The 23,751-nt window shown below is 39.1% G+C and overlaps 1 protein-coding gene across 2 annotated transcripts in view; it reads right to left on the minus strand.

Moving 5' to 3' along the window:
• Nucleotides 1-4,898: 4,898 nt before the first annotated feature.
• dennd3a (DENN/MADD domain containing 3a) overlaps nucleotides 4,899-23,751 on the minus strand; it is a 28,250-nt gene continuing 9,397 nt past the window's right edge. For both annotated transcript variants that reach the window (XM_085262586.1, XM_085262585.1), the window contains exons 11-30: nucleotides 23,313-23,428; nucleotides 22,181-22,336; nucleotides 21,959-22,055; nucleotides 21,762-21,865; nucleotides 20,117-20,316; nucleotides 19,879-20,038; nucleotides 19,519-19,675; nucleotides 18,784-19,006; nucleotides 17,053-17,132; nucleotides 16,492-16,671; nucleotides 16,203-16,373; nucleotides 15,057-15,186; nucleotides 14,785-14,892; nucleotides 12,264-12,361; nucleotides 10,402-10,556; nucleotides 9,716-9,782; nucleotides 9,566-9,638; nucleotides 9,341-9,459; nucleotides 9,105-9,242; nucleotides 4,899-7,071 (exon numbers count right to left, since the gene is read on the minus strand). In XM_085262586.1, the coding sequence (XP_085118712.1) occupies nucleotides 6,877-7,071; nucleotides 9,105-9,242; nucleotides 9,341-9,459; nucleotides 9,566-9,638; nucleotides 9,716-9,782; nucleotides 10,402-10,556; nucleotides 12,264-12,361; nucleotides 14,785-14,892; nucleotides 15,057-15,186; nucleotides 16,203-16,373; nucleotides 16,492-16,671; nucleotides 17,053-17,132; nucleotides 18,784-19,006; nucleotides 19,519-19,675; nucleotides 19,879-20,038; nucleotides 20,117-20,316; nucleotides 21,762-21,865; nucleotides 21,959-22,055; nucleotides 22,181-22,336; nucleotides 23,313-23,428 (2,727 nt within the window). In that variant the 3' untranslated portion in view covers nucleotides 4,899-6,876. The remainder of the gene's footprint in view (nucleotides 7,072-9,104; nucleotides 9,243-9,340; nucleotides 9,460-9,565; nucleotides 9,639-9,715; nucleotides 9,783-10,401; nucleotides 10,557-12,263; nucleotides 12,362-14,784; nucleotides 14,893-15,056; nucleotides 15,187-16,202; nucleotides 16,374-16,491; nucleotides 16,672-17,052; nucleotides 17,133-18,783; nucleotides 19,007-19,518; nucleotides 19,676-19,878; nucleotides 20,039-20,116; nucleotides 20,317-21,761; nucleotides 21,866-21,958; nucleotides 22,056-22,180; nucleotides 22,337-23,312; nucleotides 23,429-23,751) is intronic.

The raw sequence follows: 23,751 nt of genomic DNA on the forward strand, positions 1-23,751 counted from the left end.
AATAATTCTGCACACCTGATATAGGGTGTTGATGTCATTAGACCACACCCCTTCTCATTACAGAGATGCACATCACCTAATATGCTTAATTGGTAGTAGGCTTTCAAGCCTATACAGCTTGGAGTAAGACAACATGCATGAAGAGGATGATGTGGACAAAATACTCATTTGCCTAATAATTCTGCACTCCCTGTAGAATACTTTGGTATAGCAGAGGAGTTCGTGATCAACTCAGCGACTGCAAGGTGTCCAGTTCCTGTACACAGATCACCATCCCTCCACCACCGTGCTTAACAATTGGTTTTTGCCAATGTGCTGTGGGTGGTTTTCACCAAAATTGCTGCTGTGCACTTTGGCCAGACATCTGCACTTTGGTCTCATCTGTCCAAAGGACCTTGTTCCAGAAGTCTTCCAGAAGCTTCCATGTTCATTTCAGAAAGTAAAAGAGGCTTTCTCCTTGCAATCCTTTCAAACAAGCCCACAGACCTCCAGGTTTGGGTCAATGCATAATGTATAACATCCTTGTATTAAAATCCAGTTTTATAAAGAAGAAAAAAGAAGAAAATAAAACGAACTGCTGGAAACCAGTTTCCCCTATTTATTGTGCAGCCTAATAAGGAGCAGTTGGCCTCAAAATATCTAATTTGTTTTGGGCAATAAGTATGAGAAAGCTGGATCCCTGCAGTTTGTAAGTTTTAAATTTATTGTTTCAGTATTATTGCTTTTTTTTCTTTCTTCCTTTCATATAAAATTTCAAATGCAAATGAATGTGAGGACAAATATAGTGACAACAGCAACATCATAAAGGCAAAAGTGATGGTTATAAAGGAGTAAACAGAAATGTTAAATTTGCTCTCTCTTCATGGCTACAACATTAGGGGAAAACTCACACACCACAGCATCCCCTTGAAATCAGGACCTCAGTTATAACAGATTGTTTTTATGTCATTTCATTGATTATTCTAAGACCATCGTCTAAATTCTAGCAATGTTAACTTTGGCTTCACTTTCTTGCTGAAAGGTCAAATTAAATAAGCTCCATATTCACACCTTTGGAAAGGTAAATAGGCCTGTTGATTTGGGAGGGAAGGTTAACAAAAGTGCTTATATATTAACATAATTTAGATACGAAATGATTGATGCCTCGTTTTCTGTCTGGGACTTTTAAACATGAAAAATCTAATCAAAAGGAAATTTCTCATAAAATCAGTAAAACTCATGAAGCTGACAAAGCAATATCCATGGTTATGCGTTGCTAACTGTATCGCAGGATTTTCAGGGGACAAATTTCCTTTAAAAAGGCTCTGATATTACACTGTAATAAATGATGAACTACTAAGACATGCATTTTATTGGTGAATGCAACCCCCCCCCCCCCCCCAATCAAAAAAACCACCCATTCTAATATACAGTAACATTTTCCCTCCTGAGTTTCCCTCATTTGTGCTTTTCACATTCATTGTTTCAAAAAGAAAAGACAGACACTGTGGTGCAGAGCTGTAACTCACACAGAGCCATTAGCTATATTTTATTTATTTTCTGTTGATGGAGATTGTTTTCCAAAAAGAAGTGTCACTATCATATTGCAAAGCTGTAAATCCATCATTTCACTTTCAGTTGTGCTTAAGTGCTGCAGACCAAGCAGATTTGAAGTTAGTTAAATTAGTCATTTGCAGTCAGCTGACTGGGGCTGCTAACAATTTATATACAATTAAGCAGGCTGCTTGAATCCTTGACATCTCATCAGTTATGAAAATTGCTGCCAGTTGAATCAATTAGTCAGCTAATCTATGTTTACATCATTAACACCTTATGAAATGCAACATGTATATGATTGATTAAAACAAAAACAGCTCTAAAAGTATCATGGTGCAATTGTAGCTTTAAAAAAGCAGCTTAAATTCTGTTTAAACTTAAGAAACCAGAGTTACTAAAACAAACACACTGTATTATTTTACAGGCGACTCCATGAGCAGAGCTCCCGTCCTCCAAAGTTTAACCCTCTGAGGTCAAGGCCGTCATCAACGACGGCCCAAAAGCTGACCCCTAACCGTAACTGTAACCATACTTAACTGAAGACATGCAAACATGATGCTTTTAGAAATAATGTAAACCAATGAGTCAGTACTGTAAATGTTTTTTTCTGTGAATATGTGTTTTAAATATTGTATTCGTTGTAGTCATTATTAATAAATGTGTATAAATAGGTCCCAACAGAGGAGCTATTTACTTCTGTTTGAGTGAAGTTTGCAAAAACTAAACCGACTAGTTGTTACAGAAAACATAAAATCACGTCTCGCTTGAACTCTATGACCTGCTGTATCTCAAGACCCCGTTTATAGACTCAAAAATGCAGTCTTGCTAATCTTACTGTGACTTATGTGGCTCTGCATAAACGCTGTTTACATGTTAAAGCAATGTAAGTTGTCTGACATGAAAAAATATTGTCCCACCCTCAAAGCAGTGTCTTCTTACTGTTTTAAAGTGGACAATGGTCAGCTGGCAAAAAATTCTGCTGAGCATTGAACTGTTGTCTGTTCAAACCACAGACAACGTCAACATTTTTTTTCAGCTGTCCCATATATACAGAACATGTCCTTCCCCCTGAAACCCACAGCGTGAAGACTAAACACAAGACAAGGAACTCAAGGAACAGGTTATATTCTTTACAAACAGTCATTTAATATGTTTATGCTGTTAATGCTTTCAATAAGCAAGGGTACTGAAAATGCCCCTTTTCCATGTACAAGGTGCCCAAGCCAAATCTAGAACCAGTTCCACACATTCCCACTGACAAAACTACAGTTAGCACAAACGTGTTGGGCCCAGCTATGAATTGCTGACTCAGCAGTTATGTTCTTTCCACAGAAATGTGCCCAAGTTATCCTAACGCTGCGTAGCATTCAGTTTTCATTTCCTGTGAAATGCAGGCTGGTTTTCAAAAGGCACAAATGGCTCTGCATCAGCACCGCATCGATGGGGAAACAGGCCAAAGAGAGATCATATTGCCACTATATTAGCATCTCTTCATTGGCTCACTATCAAATCCAGAATTGAATTCAAATTTTTTCTCCCTATATGCAAAGCCTGAAAACTTTAAGCTATCAAAGACCTTACACTATCATATTTGTTATATTATCATGTTATTATAGAGCACTTTGCTCTAAGACTGCATGCTGGCTTGTGTTTCAACAAGCTTTGAAGAGCCCCTCTCCAGTAGACCCAGCTCCCAAGGTGGATTCAGGAGACAGACGCATTGTCTCCTTTTAAAATTAGCCTTCAAAATTTCTTTAACCCGGGCTTAACCCTTGCTGCTGTAACACTTCTATGGGCTCAGGCTGCTGGGATACTCCCTCTTTATCACATGTGGTGCATTTGTTGTGTATGCCACATTCACATGCATGTCTACATTTTCTCTTCTTCCTGCTGCGGTTGCAGTTTACCGTTTCTCTTTCTCCCCACTCCAGTCAGCCGATGCAGGCAGCTGCTCCACCCTGAGCCTAGATCTGCCGGGGCTTTCGTCCTCTTTAAAGGGGTTTTTTCCCCACACTGTTGCCAAATGTTGTGTAGACTTTTTAATATAAAAAAGGTATAAGGTATCTTGACGTTAATCGTGTGTTTTGATGCTGTATAAATTAAACTGAAAAGAAGGCAATTTAAAAAAAAGAATGGAACATTAAGGGCATGACTCATTATGTTGAAGGGTGCTGTTTGGACAACAACTACAGAGGTATTGCCTATTTTATATATAACAGAGAGTTAAAAGAAGATGAATAAAACATGCATGTCAGCATTAGCTGATAAATTCTTAATAAAGGCATCAGGAACTTCTCTATAGCATTATAGCACAGACTACTGTGCCTTTGTATGTTAAAGTGCAGCACAAACAGTTGTGTTTTCCTTTTCCTGAAGTAAAAGTTTATGGATTAAAGGAAACTGATTAAAAGCTGCAGGAGGCACAGAAAACAACTTATCATGTACTGTGCTGAGGCATTAGTGGACCTGCATGGTGAGAGATTAACAGCTGCTTATGGCTTTATGTTACAAAACAATGTCAAACACACACACAAATACAACTGCACGCAAGTGCATATAACACAGTGTTCTGAGTATTAGAAAGGATTTTCAGAGAAGCCTCGTTGTAAAAACACCTTGGCAAACTCCACAGGGAGGTCATTCACATAACAGCAGCCCTGCAGGGATTCAGTGTTTTGCTCAAGGACACTTGAGCAGGGTGGACCCAGTCTGCTGTACCTTTGTTACTGCAGGTCTCCCACCCTGCAGCCTAAGCAGGGATTGAGCCAGGAGTCAAATAGCCTCTTTGTTTTCTGAACAGTTTTACACTGCAGACCTGAAATTATCAACCGGTTTTTATTCTTTTAATCTTGGGGTAATAGTTGCTAGTTGCATGTTTGTCAGTGTGATGAGTTTATATTTATTGAAATAAAAATAAATTCTACTCCAAGTAAAACAACTTAAATTGGTGATTGAAAATTAAAATGTCATTTATACTGATTTCAAACATTTTACAAGCAATTATTAGTTCACAGGGGAAACAAGCAGGTTATGTGTGTCTGAACTGTGTTAATGTCGCTAACTCTAAACTATGAACCTCCACTTCATCAAGCCTCAGGCTTTACCCAATATGAACTTGGTATCAAATTGCGCCCTCTTCTGACGAACTCTAGAAAGTGCAAAGTAAACAGTTTTGCAAACAGTATGCAGGTCGAGATTTGCGCAGTAACAAATCATTACACTGGTTAGACGACAAAGCCAACTGAACTAATAGAGCAATAGTTTGTGAGTCCGAGAAACCACTCAGGATTTATCAGCAAACAGCATTTTTTATTATTTGGATTTAGTTCAAAAGAAAGACGCAAAGTCAGAGGAGTCTTAAATTGTTTTTTCATTAAGTATTTATTGTTGTCCATCCTGTGAACCATCCTTCTAACTGAGCAGAAAGTACACTGAAGCTTCGGTTTGCTGAGAATAAAAACAGACTTGAGGTTTCCTTTAATAAGTGTACTGACTGTCAGTTTAAAAAAAAAGAAAAAGAAAAAAAGAGAATATGTACATTTTCATGCTTGTGCAAAAGCAAAGGTTGCAAAGGTATAAATACAATGGCTGAGTTGTCATTCGTTTAATTTACAACATCGTCATGTGTCGCAGTTATATACAGAGTATAAATACAAGAGTAAAGGACAAGTTTAACCTTCAGTTTGAACCTCAGATGACAAAATGTAAAAATAGTTCTGTGAACCAGAACCAGTGATGATGAAGTTGGCTTTAGTTTTATAATACACTTAATAAACGCTTAAAACTCTTAATGTTCTCTATGTGTGAGACACTTTCTCCAGTTCCACTAAGTTAATATAAATAATGCTACTATTAAAACAACACCGAGTTGAAAGCCATCTTAAAATCACAAAATATAAATATATTATAACATGCGTGAAACATTTTATAGCCTGATTTAACCTAATAAATATCTGAATGTTTAATATCTGTAAGGCACCGCGTGAACAGGAATTTTGACCTTTCGGTTGGTTAATCTTCTTGAACAGCAGCCTGCCAAAGAGAAAACTGTTAAACTGCTCTGAAAATAAACAGACTAGATGCCTCTGTACACTGAGCATGCTCGAGGTCTAATGCTGAAGTCCAAGTTTGTATGTCAAGTTCAACCTGTAGATCAAAACGATGCAGCATCGTGACACAACTTCCTATTTGTCGTTGGTTTTGATTGGCTATAATAGACTAAAAATCTTTGGAAAAGAAAAAAAATCTATACAATAACTTTGGTAAAGCTTGGTTTGCAGTCCACTTGTGTGAATTCTGGATAAAGTTTATGGGGAAAATCTAATGTGATAGATTTTTTCAGCTTGATCCAAAGAAACCCAATGCTAACTCCTTTGTAATTTGTCACAAACATGTGCAACTCTGACTTTCAAGTGGCTACATAGTGTTAAAAACCCAGAAAACAATAAAATGGTTCCTTCATTTACCCATACTCCACCTGCTTGGCAATTTTACGGGAAATTGGCCAGTTGGTTTCTACATAATCCTCCTGATAGAGGGAAAAACTACAAATACATAACTTCCTTCACAAAGATTTAAAAAAAAAAATTAAAGGAAAAACTTTGTCCAACAATGGAAAAATATCTCTTACTGTTGACATACTGTACAGTTAGCCCCTATTTTATTACCTGTTCAAACATATTCCAGCTGCTGCAGATCCTCTGACCCACACCTGAGTGTCGATCAAGTTTAAGCCCAGTTCCCACCATTGCGTATCATCATATTTCCTGTCCATTAAAGCATCCCCTTCATCAAAATAATCTTCTATCGGGGCTTTCCCACTGTGATGGTGAAATCTTCAACCGCAGTTTTGTTTTCGGGGTATTCTGACTCCTCTGAGCTGCAGACACTAACGTCAAAAACACGGTTGGAGGTATGGCTCAGTCACACGCTGTTACCACATGTGTGTTCGCACTTACATAAACACTAAATGTGTTCAAAACCTTCATTAAAGTGAACTTTGATGCATTTTGGATTGAAAAATTATCCAGCAGAACATGAGCTCACTTTCCCTCTTTCAGTCTTGAGTTTTCCTTCATTAAATGATAAAATAAGTTCTGTTAGTATTTCTAATCTTAACTTCATAGAAGACAGGAGAAGCTGCCCGAGTTGGTCATACTTCATGTAGACTTTGAGCTTCTTTGCATTCCTTCATATCCCGGTGATGCAGATTGCTTTTCTCCTTGCTGTGCTTTCCAAATATGGATCTTCCCTTCATTATCCAGGATTTGTTTGAACAGAGGGAATTCAGTGAGAACTTCCACTCTGACTATAAAACATCATTTCAGTCCTTCTGCCTCTTTACTCCACCTTCCAGATGGCGATCTTCCCATCATGTTTTCCAGCTCCACTGAGGACGTAGCGGTCCTCAGCTGAGCACAGCCCTGTCACTTTGTCGGTATGGCCGTGAAGCTCCTTCAGGACCTGGTACCGCTCTGTGTCCAGGATGTAAACCTTCCCTTTGGTTGAACTGCGACCCATGCCGCCAACCCACACCTACACAGCAAAGAGGTTAGTTAATTTGGTTAAATGTCAAATAGTTTCTCAAGCATCAGTTAAGATTAACATTCGTTAACAACCGGGGGAAAGTGGGGTAAGATGAGCAGGTGGGGCCAAATTCATCCTAAAGAATTATACACTAATTTTTCCGTTTTTGCTAGCAAAGGAGCAGTCTTAGATAACATATTAGAGTTGACGCTGTCATGTGACATCACGTGTCACAGCTGAGACCAAAGTGGAGGCGCTTAGCTATAATGCACAGGTGAAAACTAAACACAGCATGTGAGCACAGACACCTCACACCAACTGTGAAACATGGTGATTTGGGCTTGTTTTGCATCGCCAGGACTTGGGTACCTTGCAGTCTTTGCAGCTGACCACAAAATTCTGTGTATGCCAAAGTATTCCAGAGTCAAATGTGAGGCCGACAGTCTGACAGCTAAAGCTTAGCTGAAACTGTCGTGCACCAATACAATGATCAAAGGTGCACAAGAATTAATTAACATTAATTAATGTTGAGGAATTTAAGTACTTGGGAGTGCTACTAGACTCTAAATTATCCTTTAAAAAACACATTAAAAAAAAGTAGTGAAAACTGTAAATGTTAATATACAGAACTTTAGACATATCCGCACATCATTAACAGACACAGCAGCGATTACATTCCTGCACTCAATGATACTGGCTCATATTGAATATTGTATTACAAGTTGGTCCTATACGAGCTCTGCTGCTACTGGGCCAATTGAAGTGTGCTACAAAAGAGCATTGAAAATATTAGATAAAAAAACCTTTTTCATATCACCATTGTCAAATTTTAGAAAAATACAAGTTTTTAAATTTTACTAATTTCAAATTATATCTGCCTGTCTAATATACAAAGTTATATATGGTCTGGCGCCTCCACCAATGAGTGATTTTATTAAACAAAAGTCTAGCAGTGTTGCCGGGTCTCGACTGACTCGAGCCACTGTTAGAGGTGATTGTGAACTGGCATTCAGGCGGACCACCTTTTCACAGAATGCTCTGTCATATCAGGGAGTGAGCTTCTGGAATAGTCTTCCACTGTCAGTGAGGGAAAGTACAAGTCTACCCATCTTTAAGAGTCACTTAAAAGGGCGGCTGAGGGACACACAAACATGTAATCATGTTTAATAATCATGTTTTATATTGGACGGGAAAAAGAGTTAGTGTATTACAAAAAGGGAAACAACTGTTAGTGCAATGGGTGAACGCAATATCACGACGGTCAGGGCATATACAATACTGGGTTTGTGCAATATAATTGATGTGTTTCCGTTATTGTTATCTATACTGTCCTCTGTGTCCACTCTCCTTGTCATTGTTTGTTCTAGTATAATGTGATCACTGTTTTTGTCCTTGTCACATGACCTGTAAATAGTGTCTCTGTATGTTTTTACTAACTTGTGTTTAACACCAACCTGCCAGAGGGTCTGCAGATGGAAATTAGCCCAAGGCTATAATCTGGCATATTTACATTTGTTAAAATGTTCATTAATATGTATTGCCCCTCTTTCTAAAAATAAACTTGAAGTCGCTGAATGTCATTAACTTTTTATGGTGAATGGATGGGGGCTTTGTGTGGATGGAGCTTTGCTCCTCATAAGGGCAAGTAGACTGAAGGACCCCTTTATTTGTGCCTTATATTGTTTTTAATGATCTGCTTCTGCTGCTATGGTTTGAATAACAACTAAGATCCTGAAGCCGCATTATACCCATTTTATTCTTGTGTTGTATTCATGATTGAAAGGCTAACTTCACTGAAAGATTTCTTACATTGCCCCACTCTCCCCTAAGCTCCTATTGCAACTAGTTAACTTCTCTTAGAATTTAACAAATTAAAGAAGGACTAAAACAAATAAAAATAAAACAAAAACATTGTATTTTGAATGTTCAAATGTGAAAAATTAGCACTTCTGAGACTCACTGATTATCATATTAACATCAACCATAAAAATAAGAATATTTTCCATATTGCTCTGTACGTGTGCGTGCGTGTGTGTATTAACCTGGTTTTTAACTTTAATTATGCAGTAGCATCCGGTGCAGTCCTGTAGGGTGATGCGGTGGAACGGTTTGCTGCAGTCTTTAATGTGCCAAATAGACACCTCTCCAGAATCTGCACACACACTCCACATTTCCTCCCGCTGACACAAACACATCAGGTGAAACGGGGTCACTCTTACAAAATGAAAATACATTTATTAAAGAAAAACAATATTAAGAGCAAAATGTGTGTTTGTACCTCTGGTAAGATCAGAGCACAGCTGAAAGTAGTTGTGGAGCCTTTTTGTTGTTCTGGTAAATTCATGCAACGTTTTAATGAACCATTCCTCCACACCTCCATTATCCTGTCTCTGGAGCCTTAAACCAGACCAGAGGGAAAGACGGAAAGAGAGGGTATTCACTTTACATCATCAAAGTCTCAGATTTTCCATTTTTCCAACTGTCCAGTGTGAAGGAAACTTACAACACCAAAGCGTGCCGCTGCAGCTGTAAATGGACTGCAGACGGCTGCAGGAGAGGCGGAAGTGCTTCTTCACCTGAAGGAAAAGGAAAAGTCAAACAAGCTGAAAGAGAAATGCAAACAGGTGTGAACAATGGTTGATATTAAACCAACCTGCAATGTGGAGACATCCCACGCCATGACTGTCCCCTCTGCACTGCAGGAGTATGCCACCTTTTGGCTGAAGAACAAAGCAGGCTGGTAAGATTATTTTTAATGTACATTTCAAGAACAGAGTGGATTAGACACAAACATTTCCATTCCTTGAATACAACTTTAATTACCTAACAATAATGATAATACTGCTGAAACAACCAGTCGACTTATGATATTGTTATTCATCTGAATAAGAATAGTATACAAGTTCAAGAAATTCATCAAACAAATTGAATGCTTTTATATTGCTGATGGCTTATTTGCTGTTTTTCTTAACTTTCTGTTTCAAAGTTCATTTCTTTAAACTGCGAATTTATAACTGAAATTATTAACTGTTTGATTAGAATACACAAACAGAAACTGGGTGTTCCCTCGATCAGAAGTTGGTACTCATACATATCATATTGGCAGTGATGAATAAACTTCTTTATAAAGCCTCCATGAGAATACTGGAGGTTTAAGGGTCGAAACAGCAGAGTGACAGCAAGAACAGCACATTAGAATGAGAGAGGAGACAATTTGCAGCTTTAGCAGAAAATCTGGGAAGGTGTGTTCGGTATGTGATGTGAGGGCAGTGAGGCAGTGCGGCCCGAGTTGGGGGGGGGTGATTGTGTATTTTTGTTGTGGCTGTTGTTCTGCGTTACCTGTATTTGTCTTTGTCGACCGCCAGTCCTGTGACCTCTGCCCTGTGCTCAGTCAGCTGTCTGTTACACACCATGGCCACTATGCTGATGATGTAGATCACTGAGTCCTCAGAGCCCATCCACACCTGATCTTTGTCAACCTCCAACATGCAGTTCTGAAACCAGAAACATGTTTCTGAGCACGAGTCCGCAGGTATTACAGCTTTACACAAATTTTTAACCTGGATCTTCAAAATCTTCTACCTGGGTAACAAAAAAACCAACAACTCAGTCAATTCATTCTAAAGCTCCTTTCAGCTGCTCCCACATTCACAATGGGGTCGCCACAGCAGGTGTCTTTGCATATTTTTAAATGTCAGAAGCTCTTCCAGCTGAGCTGCTAAGAGCTTCATGCAGGACGCAATATTCAGCATGTCCACTAGGCGGCAAAATTGTTCTAATAAACTACTGAAACACTACCTGACAAACATTACTTCTAATATCAAGTACCTCTGTGTTACAGAATGTGCAAATAGACTTGGAAGTTACAGCTAAAAATTATCAATAGAAAAAATGTTTAAATTACTTTGTCTACAATAATTTCATGATATTTTCTCAACAGCTGTTTTCACGCTGCTGGTGAAAGTTAGAAATCGTCATGCCAGTGTTTTATAAGTGAAAACACATACTCCGCCCATCTCTGTCTCACACTTCCAACATATTTCATGTAACTGAACTGCACAGTTGAAGTAAGGGTTAGACTTAAGAAGTGTCTTAAAACCTCACAAATCCTTTCTCCTGGAGAAAATGTTTATGAAGCTCGACCACTGGCTGGTGCTTTCAACCCTCCAGCCAGCTATCACTGGAAAATGCTTTGTTCTTTGAGGGAATGTAAACTATTCAAAACACACCATGGATTCCGTACAAACATGAGATTTCATGTTGAAAGATAATGTTTGAAGTGAAGCCAGAGAAGGAGAAACAAAAACCACTTAATATATATACTTAATATGTACCTGATGTCTGTGGTGTGCTTATCTGCTGATTTAGTTCAGCGATGAGCAAACATCTGGCCAGGTGTTTTTATTTAGTGGTGGAAAAAAGACTACTAGCAGAGGTTTAGAGAAGCCAGTTTAACATGTAGAGGCTTAACTGTGTGAAAGGATCAAATTTGAATATTTACTACTGCTTTTTTGGGTCTTTTCTTTTGATTTTCATGCATAGCACAGTAGTGCAGTCTATGGCACTGTTATATCACAGCAAGACAGTCCCAGGTTCAAATCCACTGACACAACTGGTCAGTGGATTTGAACTGTGTGGAGTTGGAAAGTTTTCCCTCTCCCTCCAATACTCCAGCCTCCTCCCACAATCCAAAGACATGCAGGTTAGGCTAACTGGTGACTCCATTTATGAATCTGGTCAGGAATGCCTGACTGCCTGTGTGTTTTAGCCCTTAGTCAAGCAACGTGTCCATAGCGTACCCCTCCTTTTTGCCTTGTCACATCTGGGACAGGCATCAGCCAACCCATATAACTGAATACAAAAATTTTCATGAATAAAAATAAAATTGTAACTGTGTTAAGAGTGGACCTGCAATGTTCATTTCCAGCTCCATATTGTATTGACATTTACATTAGAGCTTAACTGTTGTAGTTCTAAAGTTTACAGTTTAAAAAAAAAATCTATTTCATTCGTTGTCTTAAACAAGATGTTTTAGCTTTCTTCTGATTGGTTGCCCCTTCGAAATAAAGTTTTGAACAGCAGATGGGTGGAGTTTTTGCACTGATAACCGGAGTCATGCACCAGACGTTAAGTAAAAATGTCTGGAAACAATCATTTAGAGCAGTCTGAGCCTGATTATTCGTTTCATGTGTTCCTCTCACCAGTCTAGCATTCCCAACATGGCAGGTGTGTGTGAGGGACCAGCTGGAGGCATCAAACACCATCACCTTCCCCTTATTTACCGATACCCATAGTTGACCTGAAATAGAACACACACACACACACACACACACACACACACACACACACACACACACACACACACACTTTATCAGTTATTTCTCAACACCCTATCATTACACTTGGCCTGCAGTGAATATTACTTATACAGATTTCTGTCTTCTACTCCAGAGGCTACTTAGGAGTTTTCTTCCAGCAGTGTGAAGGGAAGCACTTCATGTCAATGTTATTTTGCAGCTCGACTCCACCCAACCAAACCAACGGTCAGATTTCTCCCAACGGATTCAGCACTTTTAAAAAATGCCCCAGCTCATGGAGAAGAAAAAAAAAGTAACATCCTGTGTTTTTACTTCAAGGAGCAGAAAAGGGCAGTGGAACAGAAGGTAAGAGGACTTATGAAGTGAAAAAGTTAGAAAAAGAAAAAAGTGTGGTGAGAACAGAGGGGAGAGGAGAGGGGGTGTGAACCGGATCTGTGCCAGGAACTCAATTCAGTGACCTATATTCAAACCGGAGAGGGAGAAAGAGTCCGAGAGGGCCGGGGAGGGAGGACCTGAATGGCCAGATTTGTTCTTTTTCACCAGCAGAAATCCCAAAGAGCAGCAGACTGCTACAGAAGAACTGAAATGTGTTTGTTAATGTGTGGATCACTGAGTGTGACTGTGCTAGTGGCAGGGGTTAGTCTGCCACCAGCATGTATTTAAGTGGACCCAGATGGCTGCCTGCTGAAGGCCACTGAATGGCTCTGTGGATCTTTTTTTAAAGCTTTTCACTCACGGTCTTCCTGCCATATAATGTGCCAGGCTGTCGGTGCCCCAGGATAAAAATCAAGGATGCACTAAACAACAAAGGCCACAAATAATAACCACAATTCATAGGTGACATATTAAAGGAAGAAAAGAAATAAATAAACCACAAACTACAAGAAGATAGTTTCACTTCCTTGGCAGTTACTCTTCTATTGCTTTACACTAATATAAGGATGAATATCATTAAAAAAAAAAAGATATTCTATGTTATTTAATGTTTTTCCGGTGTGGTGGAACGCACAGTTTACTGTGTCTTCTTAGGTGTTTAAATCAGGTGACTGTGAAGGCCATAAAATGATCTGCATTCTCATCAAATCACTCATCCCTTTGGCCTGTCAGGATCAAGCCGCCAGCCAACAACAGTCCACAGGTCACGTCCAGACAGAGACTTTTATTACACAAACTCTCTTCCCCTTGTTTACAGTCAACAACTAATTAGGACAGAAAAAAAACCCTAAAGTAATTACTTAAAAAAAAACCAACCTTCTGCATAGGGCTGTGCGATATGGCCAAAATCTCATATCCCGATGTAAGAATTCTATCGTCCCGATAACGATATAAATCACAGAAATGTAACATTTTCTATGAATTATGTGAATCTCAGGCAGCTCGTCTTGCGGGAAGTGTTTCCAGCTGCGCGTCATGTAGCTGGAGTCGAGTGTTTTAACCAATGACTGTATAACAGATGCATGAAACTATACATTTTTAGACATAAGTTGTAAAGGCCGCCGTTTTCGGCGATAGACGATAGACGTTTTTATATCGTTATCCAATATATATCGTTATATCGAACAGCCCTACTTCTGCAGTCCTTACATTTCTTCATAACTTGTGTCAGTGTCTGTTCTTTATACTTCCTTTTAGAAAGAAGTAGAGTCTGCAATCTTTTTTTTTTTTAAATTGACAGAATTATGAGAGAAAAGAAGTACCATGAGACTTTTACACCCTGAAATATTAACAGCTTACTTTTTCAGCATGACAATGATCCCAGACCCACTGCCGACGCAATTCAAGCAAACCTTGATAAAACAAAAACAAAAAACATTTGCACACCCTCAGTCATGGCCTCCCCAGGACCCAGACAGCCCATACAGCCATTCCCGCTGCAGTTTTGTAATCACTATGTAAAGCACTTATCCTGTGCTTTCCTATGATTTCACAGCTCACAATAAAAAGAAGAGAGTCCACATATTTATGACCATTTATTTAAGAGATTGAGGAGAGGTTTCCTTCCCAGCATGTTTTTAAATATCTTGCAACTCCTTTTGCTGTTTACTGTAATATGAGACTGGGGAGGAAGTGTGGTTGAGGAACTTTATTGCATCTGCATGTTTTTTATGTCAGTGTGTGCCACAGTGATGACAGATAAACACCAGGTTGGTTTTTTTTGTGCATTAGTCAACATATATGTCAGTGCATGCGCGTTAGTGTCACAGTTAGATTGGGAAATTGCTCTGCTGCTCCAAAGAGCCAATCACATCATCGACTCCCACAATGACCAATAAAAAAGGGGAAGAGGCTGAAACTTGTTGTAACAGTGTTGATGAGAAATGATGGAGAAACTGCTCGTTTACGGGACACATTTAAAAGCTGTGTGTGTGTGTGTGTGTGTGTGTGTGTGTGTGTGTGTGTGTACCTGATGTGTAGAGAAGAACATCCACAGCCTGAGGTGAAGCAAGTTCCAGCGAAGGGTTAATTTTGTGCTTTAGTATCTCTGCAGTTGTCTTGGGAACCATCATTGGGACTGGAGACAAAGCAAAGAGAAGCAACTAACCTTAACCAGGTGATGAAAGCACAAACTCAAAGTGAAAGATTACTGTAGTCTCGATGAGTCATAAAGTTTCCAAACGGGCACAGTTTTATTACGCAAATATGTCCATAACCATAACAAAGCACATCTTTCTCTACCTTCCATCTTGATGCGGTCAAAGTAAGCCAGCTTAGAAGCAGCATAGATAGCCTTGCTGCTCTGAAGACTTCCCACTACTGCGTCCATTAATAAGGCATTGGTCAGAGCTTGCTGCATGTACTGGGGGTCCTGAGAGAAAGAGAGAGACAGAATTTTTTGTTTAAAAAAAAAAAAAGCATTAGAAGGCAATGCTTATGGCTACGATCCTTATACTTATACTGTAGAATACAATTTCAGCTGGTGTAAACACTCACTAATGTACTTTTGACTGATGTTCAAGGTCAACCTCAATAAGCCAGATGCCATCACCAGACCAGACATACATACAACAGCGGTTAAGTGATTTTTTTTATAATAAAAATGAATGAAAAAAAAAAAAAAATGCTGATGTCACAAAGGAGAAAAAAAATATACCAGGATAAATAGTCATCATGAGTCATACTCTCAGACTTAAAAGGCGTATACAGCAATGGCAATCCATCTCAGAGGTCATACATATATTTCAGTCTTCATAATGCATTGACCAATCAAATCAAGTCAAATTAAAGATATATGGTCACTCTTTTTCAGAATGACTATATCTTAGTTTACTAAAGATTTATGGTCTCAATAAACTTATCACACCCAAAAATACTTATATTGACATGATATACAAACAGGACAAGCTGTAAATATAGGCAATTACAACTGAAATAATCAACGATCAAACAAGATTTACATGTGACTAAGCAGTGCTGTAGATGTTTATCCTGTCAGACAAGTTGGACAGTCATCACAGGCTGCCTGACTATAGAAACTGACAATCAAAGGAAGTGAGAAATGATAATATTTTAAATAAAGAGAAGAGAACAACAGTGAGGGGGGTAAATGTGACAGACAGATATTTTACAGTTACATCTTTTGGTTTCACAAAGGAAACCCCCTGTGTTTGTTCAAGTGTGCCTATTTGTGTTCATGTATAACTGAGGGAATTTCAACCACTCCCTCACAGAAACTGACACACACTCAAACTGATGCCTGAATAAACACGAGGTATGAATAATAAACGAGCAAGGTAACTCAATAAATTTTCCTGATGAAGCTTATCATTTTCCTCTATGCTCCCTCACAGCAACACCCACACAGCCTCTTCATCACAGATTTACCTTGTGCTGGTCAGCTGTGAAGCGCCCGGCCCACATCTCCTTGACCATCAGGTTCCAAAGCTCAGTTTCCGTTTTCAAATTAGCTTCAAAAGTTTCCTTCCTTCCCCGGACACGAAGCTTCAGGCCTGGGATTCGCAGGAGCATGAAGGGAGCTGAGGAGACCTTTACTTCCTAAAACAAAAAACAAAAGTACACAAAGACAACATCTACTATAGATTGCCGTTTCAAGTCTTATCTTACTGGGCACAGCTGTATTTGTATCTCGGGATTTCTCTTCTTTTAATCTCACATCTAAATCTCGGTACTGTGCCACCTCCACGTATCCTGGCCGTCCATCCGTGAGCAGGAAGAGCCGTCGCTGAGTCATGGCGATTTTCCCCACTCCGCGGCTCGTCTTTACTGAAGACGACACCTTGAAGACGCACTCGTTGGCCTCAATGTGCTCCAAAACAGATGTTGGCAGACAAACCTTCAGATCAAACGAACACAAAAACCTGCATAAAGTGCCAATTTGTTCAACTACAGTGTAAACTATTGAAATTGGTTTCTGCCACTGAAAAAACGAAAGAATCTCTTGTCATCCATAAGTCCAAAATTTCAGGTTTTTAATCTCAGAATTTTGAGTTACCACCTCATAGATCTGAGAAAATAATTAAAAATAATTGTAATTATTTGAATTTCAAGGAAATAAACTGAAATTTTAACTTAAAGAATGGCACTTTTTCCCCATTTGCAGAAACAAAACTTAATAGTAGGTTTATAATTTAAATTATAATCTACACAGAACCGCAAATCACTGTTAATTCTCCCATCGTAATTTGTTTAAAGTAGTGTAAAGTACAGTACAGACCTCTTGTGCCTCAGCCTCAGTCTCCTTCCAGATGGTGTAAAAAACCTTGAACAAATCTGGACTGACCTGCTTCTGATGACCTGCATCAAACAAACACACACTTTCAAAACAACTGAAGAGAGTTTGTGGATAGTAGGTCTGATATATAAGTATCAGACCTACTTGGTCTGAAACAGTTTAAAACCTCATTTTAAACATCATTTAATAAAAATAATAAATCTTTAAGTTGTCATAAACCCAGAATTGTGTCACAAACTGTCATAACTGTCGGGGCGAACGTGGCTCAGGGGGTTGGGAATCGCATCTGTAACCGGAAGGTCGCCGGTTCGATCCCTGGGCTCTCTGTCCTGGTCGTTGTGTCCTTGGGCAAGACACTTTACCCTACCGCCTACTGGTGTTGGCCAGAGGGGCCGATGGCGCGATATGGCAGCCTCGCTTCTGTCAGCCTGCCCCAGGGCAGCTGTGGCTACAACTGTAGCTGCCTCCACCAGTGTGTGAATGAATAGTGGTATTATAAAGCGCTTTGGGTGCCTTGAAAAGCGCTATATAAATCCAATCCATTATTATTATTATTATTATAAACAGGCATCTGCTTACTCTCTGAGTCAGCTCTGTTTCTCTTTCCAAGCATGCCTGCAGAGTGAGCGACTGCAAGTTGCAATCTCTACTGTTCTCCAACAATGGCCACATACAGTGCATCACCTCTGTGCACCCCCACACCCAACCAACCACCCAGAGAGATACGAAACTATGTTCTCACCCACTGAATCACACACAGTCACCGCCTGACTGCCTTTTTCATTTAACATCAACGCTTTCGTAACATGTTCTAAAATTACTACATAACCATGTGTTATGTTGTAGTCATTTTTATATAAACACCACTTTTTTAAGTGACTATACAACAGGAACTTATAATAGGAAACAGTAATTATAATACATTTACAATGCAAAAGGAGATCCAAATCCTGTTGATGTGACTCTGAATCTTATCCTCCGCAGTGAAAGTAGAAAGGAAAACCTGACATTAGCCTGTCACAACCTCCAACAGGATGTTATGACAGAAAAAAAAAAAAAAAGAAAGAAAGAAAGAAGGCATTTTCCAAAATCCCAGTGTGCAGGCAAAGATAAGTTCTCACTGTAAGCTTCCTTCCTTCTTTTCCAATCACATATGTTTTAGTGACACTCTTTCCCAAATTATTATTACTACTGGAACTGAAAATCTTTACTACACACGCCAAAGCTTTAATATCTAAAACCAACACAAGAAAAATCTTAGCCAACATGAAAGTTGTCAGATCAGGGACTGTGGAACTACTTGCACCTTGTGAACTGATGCTTCTTTTACTGAAAAAGTCACCTCTGTTCCGACTGAGAACACCTCGAGTATGTGCAAAAAGTAAACAGCAAATAAAAAGAGGTCATAGGGCAACGACTGCCCAGTGAAGCTCTGGTTATGCCTTGAAAGCTGCACAGCAAATCCTTCAAGAAAGAGTGAGGTAATGTTTAACCCGAAGAATAAATATTTGCTTGGAAAAAGAGAGGAAGAAGGACAAAGACACAGGAAATATCCTGTGAGTGTGTGCATGTGTGATTTACCAATTCTGACATGCTTTAGTGAGAGAGTACAAAGCAGGCTCCGCCCCCCCGAAAATTATGTGTAATTCAAATAAAAAAACCTGAGACTTCTCACAGCTTTTAGGGTAATTGGTCAAATAAATAAGTACCTACCTACAGTTAGAGCATCAAAGAGTCTCTGAATAGTTCCTTGGTCTTTAACAATGCCAGACTCCTGGACACATTTCACAAACTCCTCAAGCTGCATGTATTTTGTCGGCAGCTGGAATCTCTTTATGGCGCCTTCCTCGTGCCCGTTTCCACGGCCCGCACATTCCCGCTCCTGGTCCCTTTTGACCCGACTGATAAGCCGTTTGAGTTCTGCCTTTCTATCCGCCTGTCGGGAGATTTCAACATTATGGCAGAGGCCTTTGTTTGTTTATTTAACTGTCAGTAAGATTACACACAAACAACTAAGATGGACTTCATTTAGACTAGAAGGTGAGGCGGAAGCAGTGGACTTGCCCTTTTTTGCACCGAAAGTCATTATTGTTAAAATAATCTGCAATCGCCTACTTATCCTGTGATGAGAAACTGAGTTGCTGACATGATATTTGATGCTGTTAACACCTCACAATCTTACTGAGGGTAGTTTGTAAAGAAAGAAGAAAACTATGGTTACTTAAACACAAGTATATTGTGTTTAAGTAAATCACTTTCACTTTTCCTTAACTGGGACTGACCAATATCAGGTGTCATCTTCCTGCAGACTGTTCTGGGACTGATGACTGAAACACAAGTATATTGTGTTTAAGTGGCTAAAGATGTAATTAACTAAGATGGTTCTAGGCAACAGGGTTTATATCTGCAGGGAGAGTAAAACACACAGTCATGACAACCTGAACTGACCTGTAAACGTTCAGACTCTGGCAGGGAGTCCACTAAAGACTTAACCATCTGAGAGGGAAAAATATCAGAGTCTGTCTTGTACAGACTCTGAAAGTCCTCTAATGCATCAAGACGCCTGTTGGACACAGTGTTGACCAAACCACGCAGATAATGGTACCTGAACAGAGAAATAGATGAGATGGTTAGGGATCTGACACTATATAAGGTTCAGATATTGTTAAAATGACTTAAATAGAGACATCCATCCATCCATCCATCCAAAAATTAATACAATTTATTGAAGAAACGTGAACCTATTTCCTTGTACATTTTTATAAATTTCTACTTTATATGAGATTTCAGGTTTCTTCGTTCTCGTACCTGGCCAGTAGAGCAGACTCTTCCGGTGGTGTAGCATTAATAGCTTTCCCCAGTGAAGCAATCATGTCAGAATAATAGTTTTGGACATAGTGGTAGGCCAGCGGAGGAGGGAATTCTGGAAGACGGAAAACTTTCACTGCTTTCTTGGGGGACTTTAAACCTGAAGGGAGACAAACAAAATTAGAAACTGATTGCTACTTGGCTAAATCACTTTCACTTTTCCTTAACTGGGACTGACCAATATCAGGTGTCATCTTCCTGCAGACTGTTCTGGGACTGATGACGGGTAAAGTTTCACTGACAGACTGCACCAGATTTGGCAGGCTGGCTCCCAGCCTTTTGCTCAGCTTGTTGTCAGGGCTGCCGTATGTTCTGTAGCCAGACCTGGATAGCTCAGACATGGGAGGACGCCGGGGAGACTCCGTCATTCCACGATTCCTGAATAGAAAAATGATTGAGGCACAGATTGTGTTTTCTTTATGGTTGGTGATGACAGCAAGCAGGTGAAAGTAATTGAATCAGACAAATCTATTTATTTACAGAGGATAACGTGCATTTTTAACATGTCATTTATGACTGTAAAATCTCTATAAACAAATACCTGAATGCAAAAAAAGTCTGAGTTTTACTGACCAATCATGCTTCAGCTGGCTTTGGTTGCATACTATGTGCAAAACAGCAAAAAAGGACTGCATTTGCTAAAAATCTATTCTGACATAGCTGTCAATCATATTCTATGTATTTGTCTTTTATGGTGTTTTATTTTCTATTTATATGAATTTGCAAATTATGACCAAGGACAGAAGAGGAATTTTTGGCCAACAAATCTGTTGCCTGCACTGGAAGCTTGTTATCCCCAGAGGCCAAGTCAGCAAACTAGCTGACATGTTATGCGATGACAGTAAAAACATCTCCAAAGCAAAGTATTCTAATGAAAATCCTGATTTAATGTCAATTGCAACCAGCACTGGAACAAATGCATGACCGCAACAAAAGTCATTCAATCTGGTTATTCATTATGAGTTTCATGAGTCATGAGCACCTTAGCTCTAACTTCTCGTTCCTAACCTTTGTGCGCTTGTTTTGTTAAATGATTATATTTTTAGGGCAGCAAGTAAGAATCATTTAATCTCTTTTTTAATTTATTATATATTATAACCCCAAATGCACACCTTATAGTCAAAACCCCAAGCAGATTTATATAAGACTTACATTGTCTGACCAAGACAAGAAGTCAGTGAAATGTAATTTACTGAAATAAATGATCAGTATTACCATGTAAGATGACACTCACTATTGTTTTATATCAATTTTGTGGTCCTTTTGACCAGTTTCAAAAATTTGTATGATTTGACTGATCCTCATTCAAAGAGAGTGGTGAAGTGCTGAAATACTTTAAAACAGTCTTTACTTATAGTGATTTATTTTCCCCCCTCTGGCACAAAAAGCTAAATAAATTACTAAAAAGCACTACATACACAGGCTATTCATACACTGGTATCTGCACAAAATTTTACAGCATGTGGGTCACTTTAGCAGTTAAAAAATGCAAAAATCTACATTTTACAAACTCACCCAGAGTCACTCCCCCCCAAAACCACAATTAATGATATTAATAATGTACTGCCAAAACAGCTGCTGCTCGTTTAACAGGTAGAGCAGCTCTGAGATAATCTTGGATTCAGTTTCAGCCTCTGTATGTTGCAAGGAGTACAGACAGGAAAATGCTGAGTAATGACTCACAAGTAAATTACACTAAGACAGTGGACACCTGCTGTACCTGTTTGAGAGCTACCACCTGAGATTGTTTGACGAAACGTGTAATGTTGGAACTGATTAACATTCACACTGAAACCAGTGATGACATCATGCTCTTATCATACTTGTGCATGAGATTACGTGTGTTCTGCTCCATCCGGCTGAAGGTGTCCCATTTCCTGTTTAGCCGGTCACGCAGGAATGAGTGGAAGATGTGAGTTTCTAATACCTGAGATAGCAACAAAGAGAACCGCGTAAGAGCAGTTAGCGTTTTTGTGTTTACCAGTGGGCGCTTTTTTAGTTTGTAGAGGTGGGAGTGTACCTTCTTGTAAAACAACTGGTCTGCTGGCTCCCTCGTTCTCAGAAATTCCTCACTGTTAAAAACCCTGTGTTCATGGCTTAGGAAGTCCTGCACCCCACTGACAAAACCATCCATATACATGGAATTGAAGCAAAGAAAGAGAGGGAGAGTGATAAAATGATTTTAAATATACTCAGTTTGTAATAGTAATCATTTATTTCTATGACATTTGCAAAGCTGTACCTGAAGATGTTGACCACCAATTCTAGGGCGATATTTTGTATCTGTGTGTTGAGCCGTCTCTGCCAGTCTCTGCGTTGAGATCGCAGAGCATTAGCATCGGTTCCAGCTGCAAGATGGCACAGCTCCAGGTCAAAATGAAGCTGCAGACTCTCTGCCCTGCAAACAGACACAGACATACACACATCCCAAATATGTATTTAAAAAAAAAAAAAAAGGACTTCATTTAAAAATTCACTGCCTTTGTAATTTGATTTAGGCAGTTTTTAGGGCAGCAGTTGTAACATTTAGTTCAAAAGCTGGTGTGATTCGAGCTGAAAGAGTTGCATGCCAAACCTCAGTTTGAACATATATGCTTCTCTCTATAAACAGACGTGTTATGCTCATTTTTAGCTAGGGTGACCAGATGTTGCTGTTTATGTTGGACTGCACAGAATTTTTATTTCGTGTCTGTCCCACATTTTGACTGATTCTGCAGAACAAGCACTTTTGTAAAGGGAAGGCTTTTTGTTATAATCAGAAAAATGTTAACAAGCCTAATGCATACTCATTAGGATAAAAAGCTTGTATCTACTTAGCAAGAGACTTTGAAATAAAATATATTTATCCTGTTCTTACTAAATGACAAGCCACCAACATGTAGAATTTATTGTATTGTATTTTAAGTTAAATATACCTCTTAGCATTATTGATGTGTTCCACTTTGTCCCACACAAATTTCTGCATATATAGTTTGTTGGGATCTGGTCAGTCCATTTCCAACTCCATATTCTTATTTTAGAGCAGCTTAACATTCTCAACAGGCCCTTTTTCATCTTATACTGTCCATCTGCCTGAAATAAATGGTTTCAACTGCCGTTCCTTAAAGGCCTCTTTCTCTACTTTCTTCTGATTGGCTGCCCCTGGCCAACGCTTCCTGTTCAGTGCCAACCTGATGTCAGCTTGACACAACTGTCAGAAACAAAATCTTGGCTCACAGGGATTGTGTTGACATTTGCGGATCTAACTTACTGAAATCTAATAAGAGCACCAACACTATAAGAGTACACAAAATAAGTAAAAGCATAATAGTTCCTTTTATTGTCACAGTATCTATTAAGCAGTCTACTTTTACATTGAGGCACATGTTTGTTACCTTGATGTAAAGCTCTCAGCTGCAACCAGAGGGATAGCAGGCAGGTCAACTGTTTCGCACCACGATGTCTGAATGCTGCCATCATCGATGTTCACCAGAATGAGGTCTTCTGTCTCCTATTCCCACAAATGAGCACAAACAGACGCATATATTGTAGGTACAATAGGTACAGTAGAGTACAATCCAGCCTAACAGAAGATCTCAGTCTGACAAACAGACTGCCTCTGTAGAATATGTGGACTCAGCTTGAATAAAGACGAATACAGATGAGAACAAACAGCTATTGTTGGATGCTGTATGTGAGCTCAACTGAGACAATTTACAAAGAAAATTGTAATTTATTATTTATTTTCTTCAATGCACATCTAGTAATTACTGTAAAGGTTATTATAAGCTTAAGCTAAAATCCCCAAATATTTAAAACACCACTTCCTTAGAT

The sequence above is a fragment of the Mchenga conophoros genome, linkage group LG22 (assembly GCF_057382185.1).
Source record: "Mchenga conophoros isolate Kocher_MC1m ecotype Shallow Benthic linkage group LG22, M_conophoros_male_GT1.1, whole genome shotgun sequence".
Classification (NCBI taxonomy): Eukaryota; Metazoa; Chordata; class Actinopteri; order Cichliformes; family Cichlidae; genus Mchenga; species Mchenga conophoros.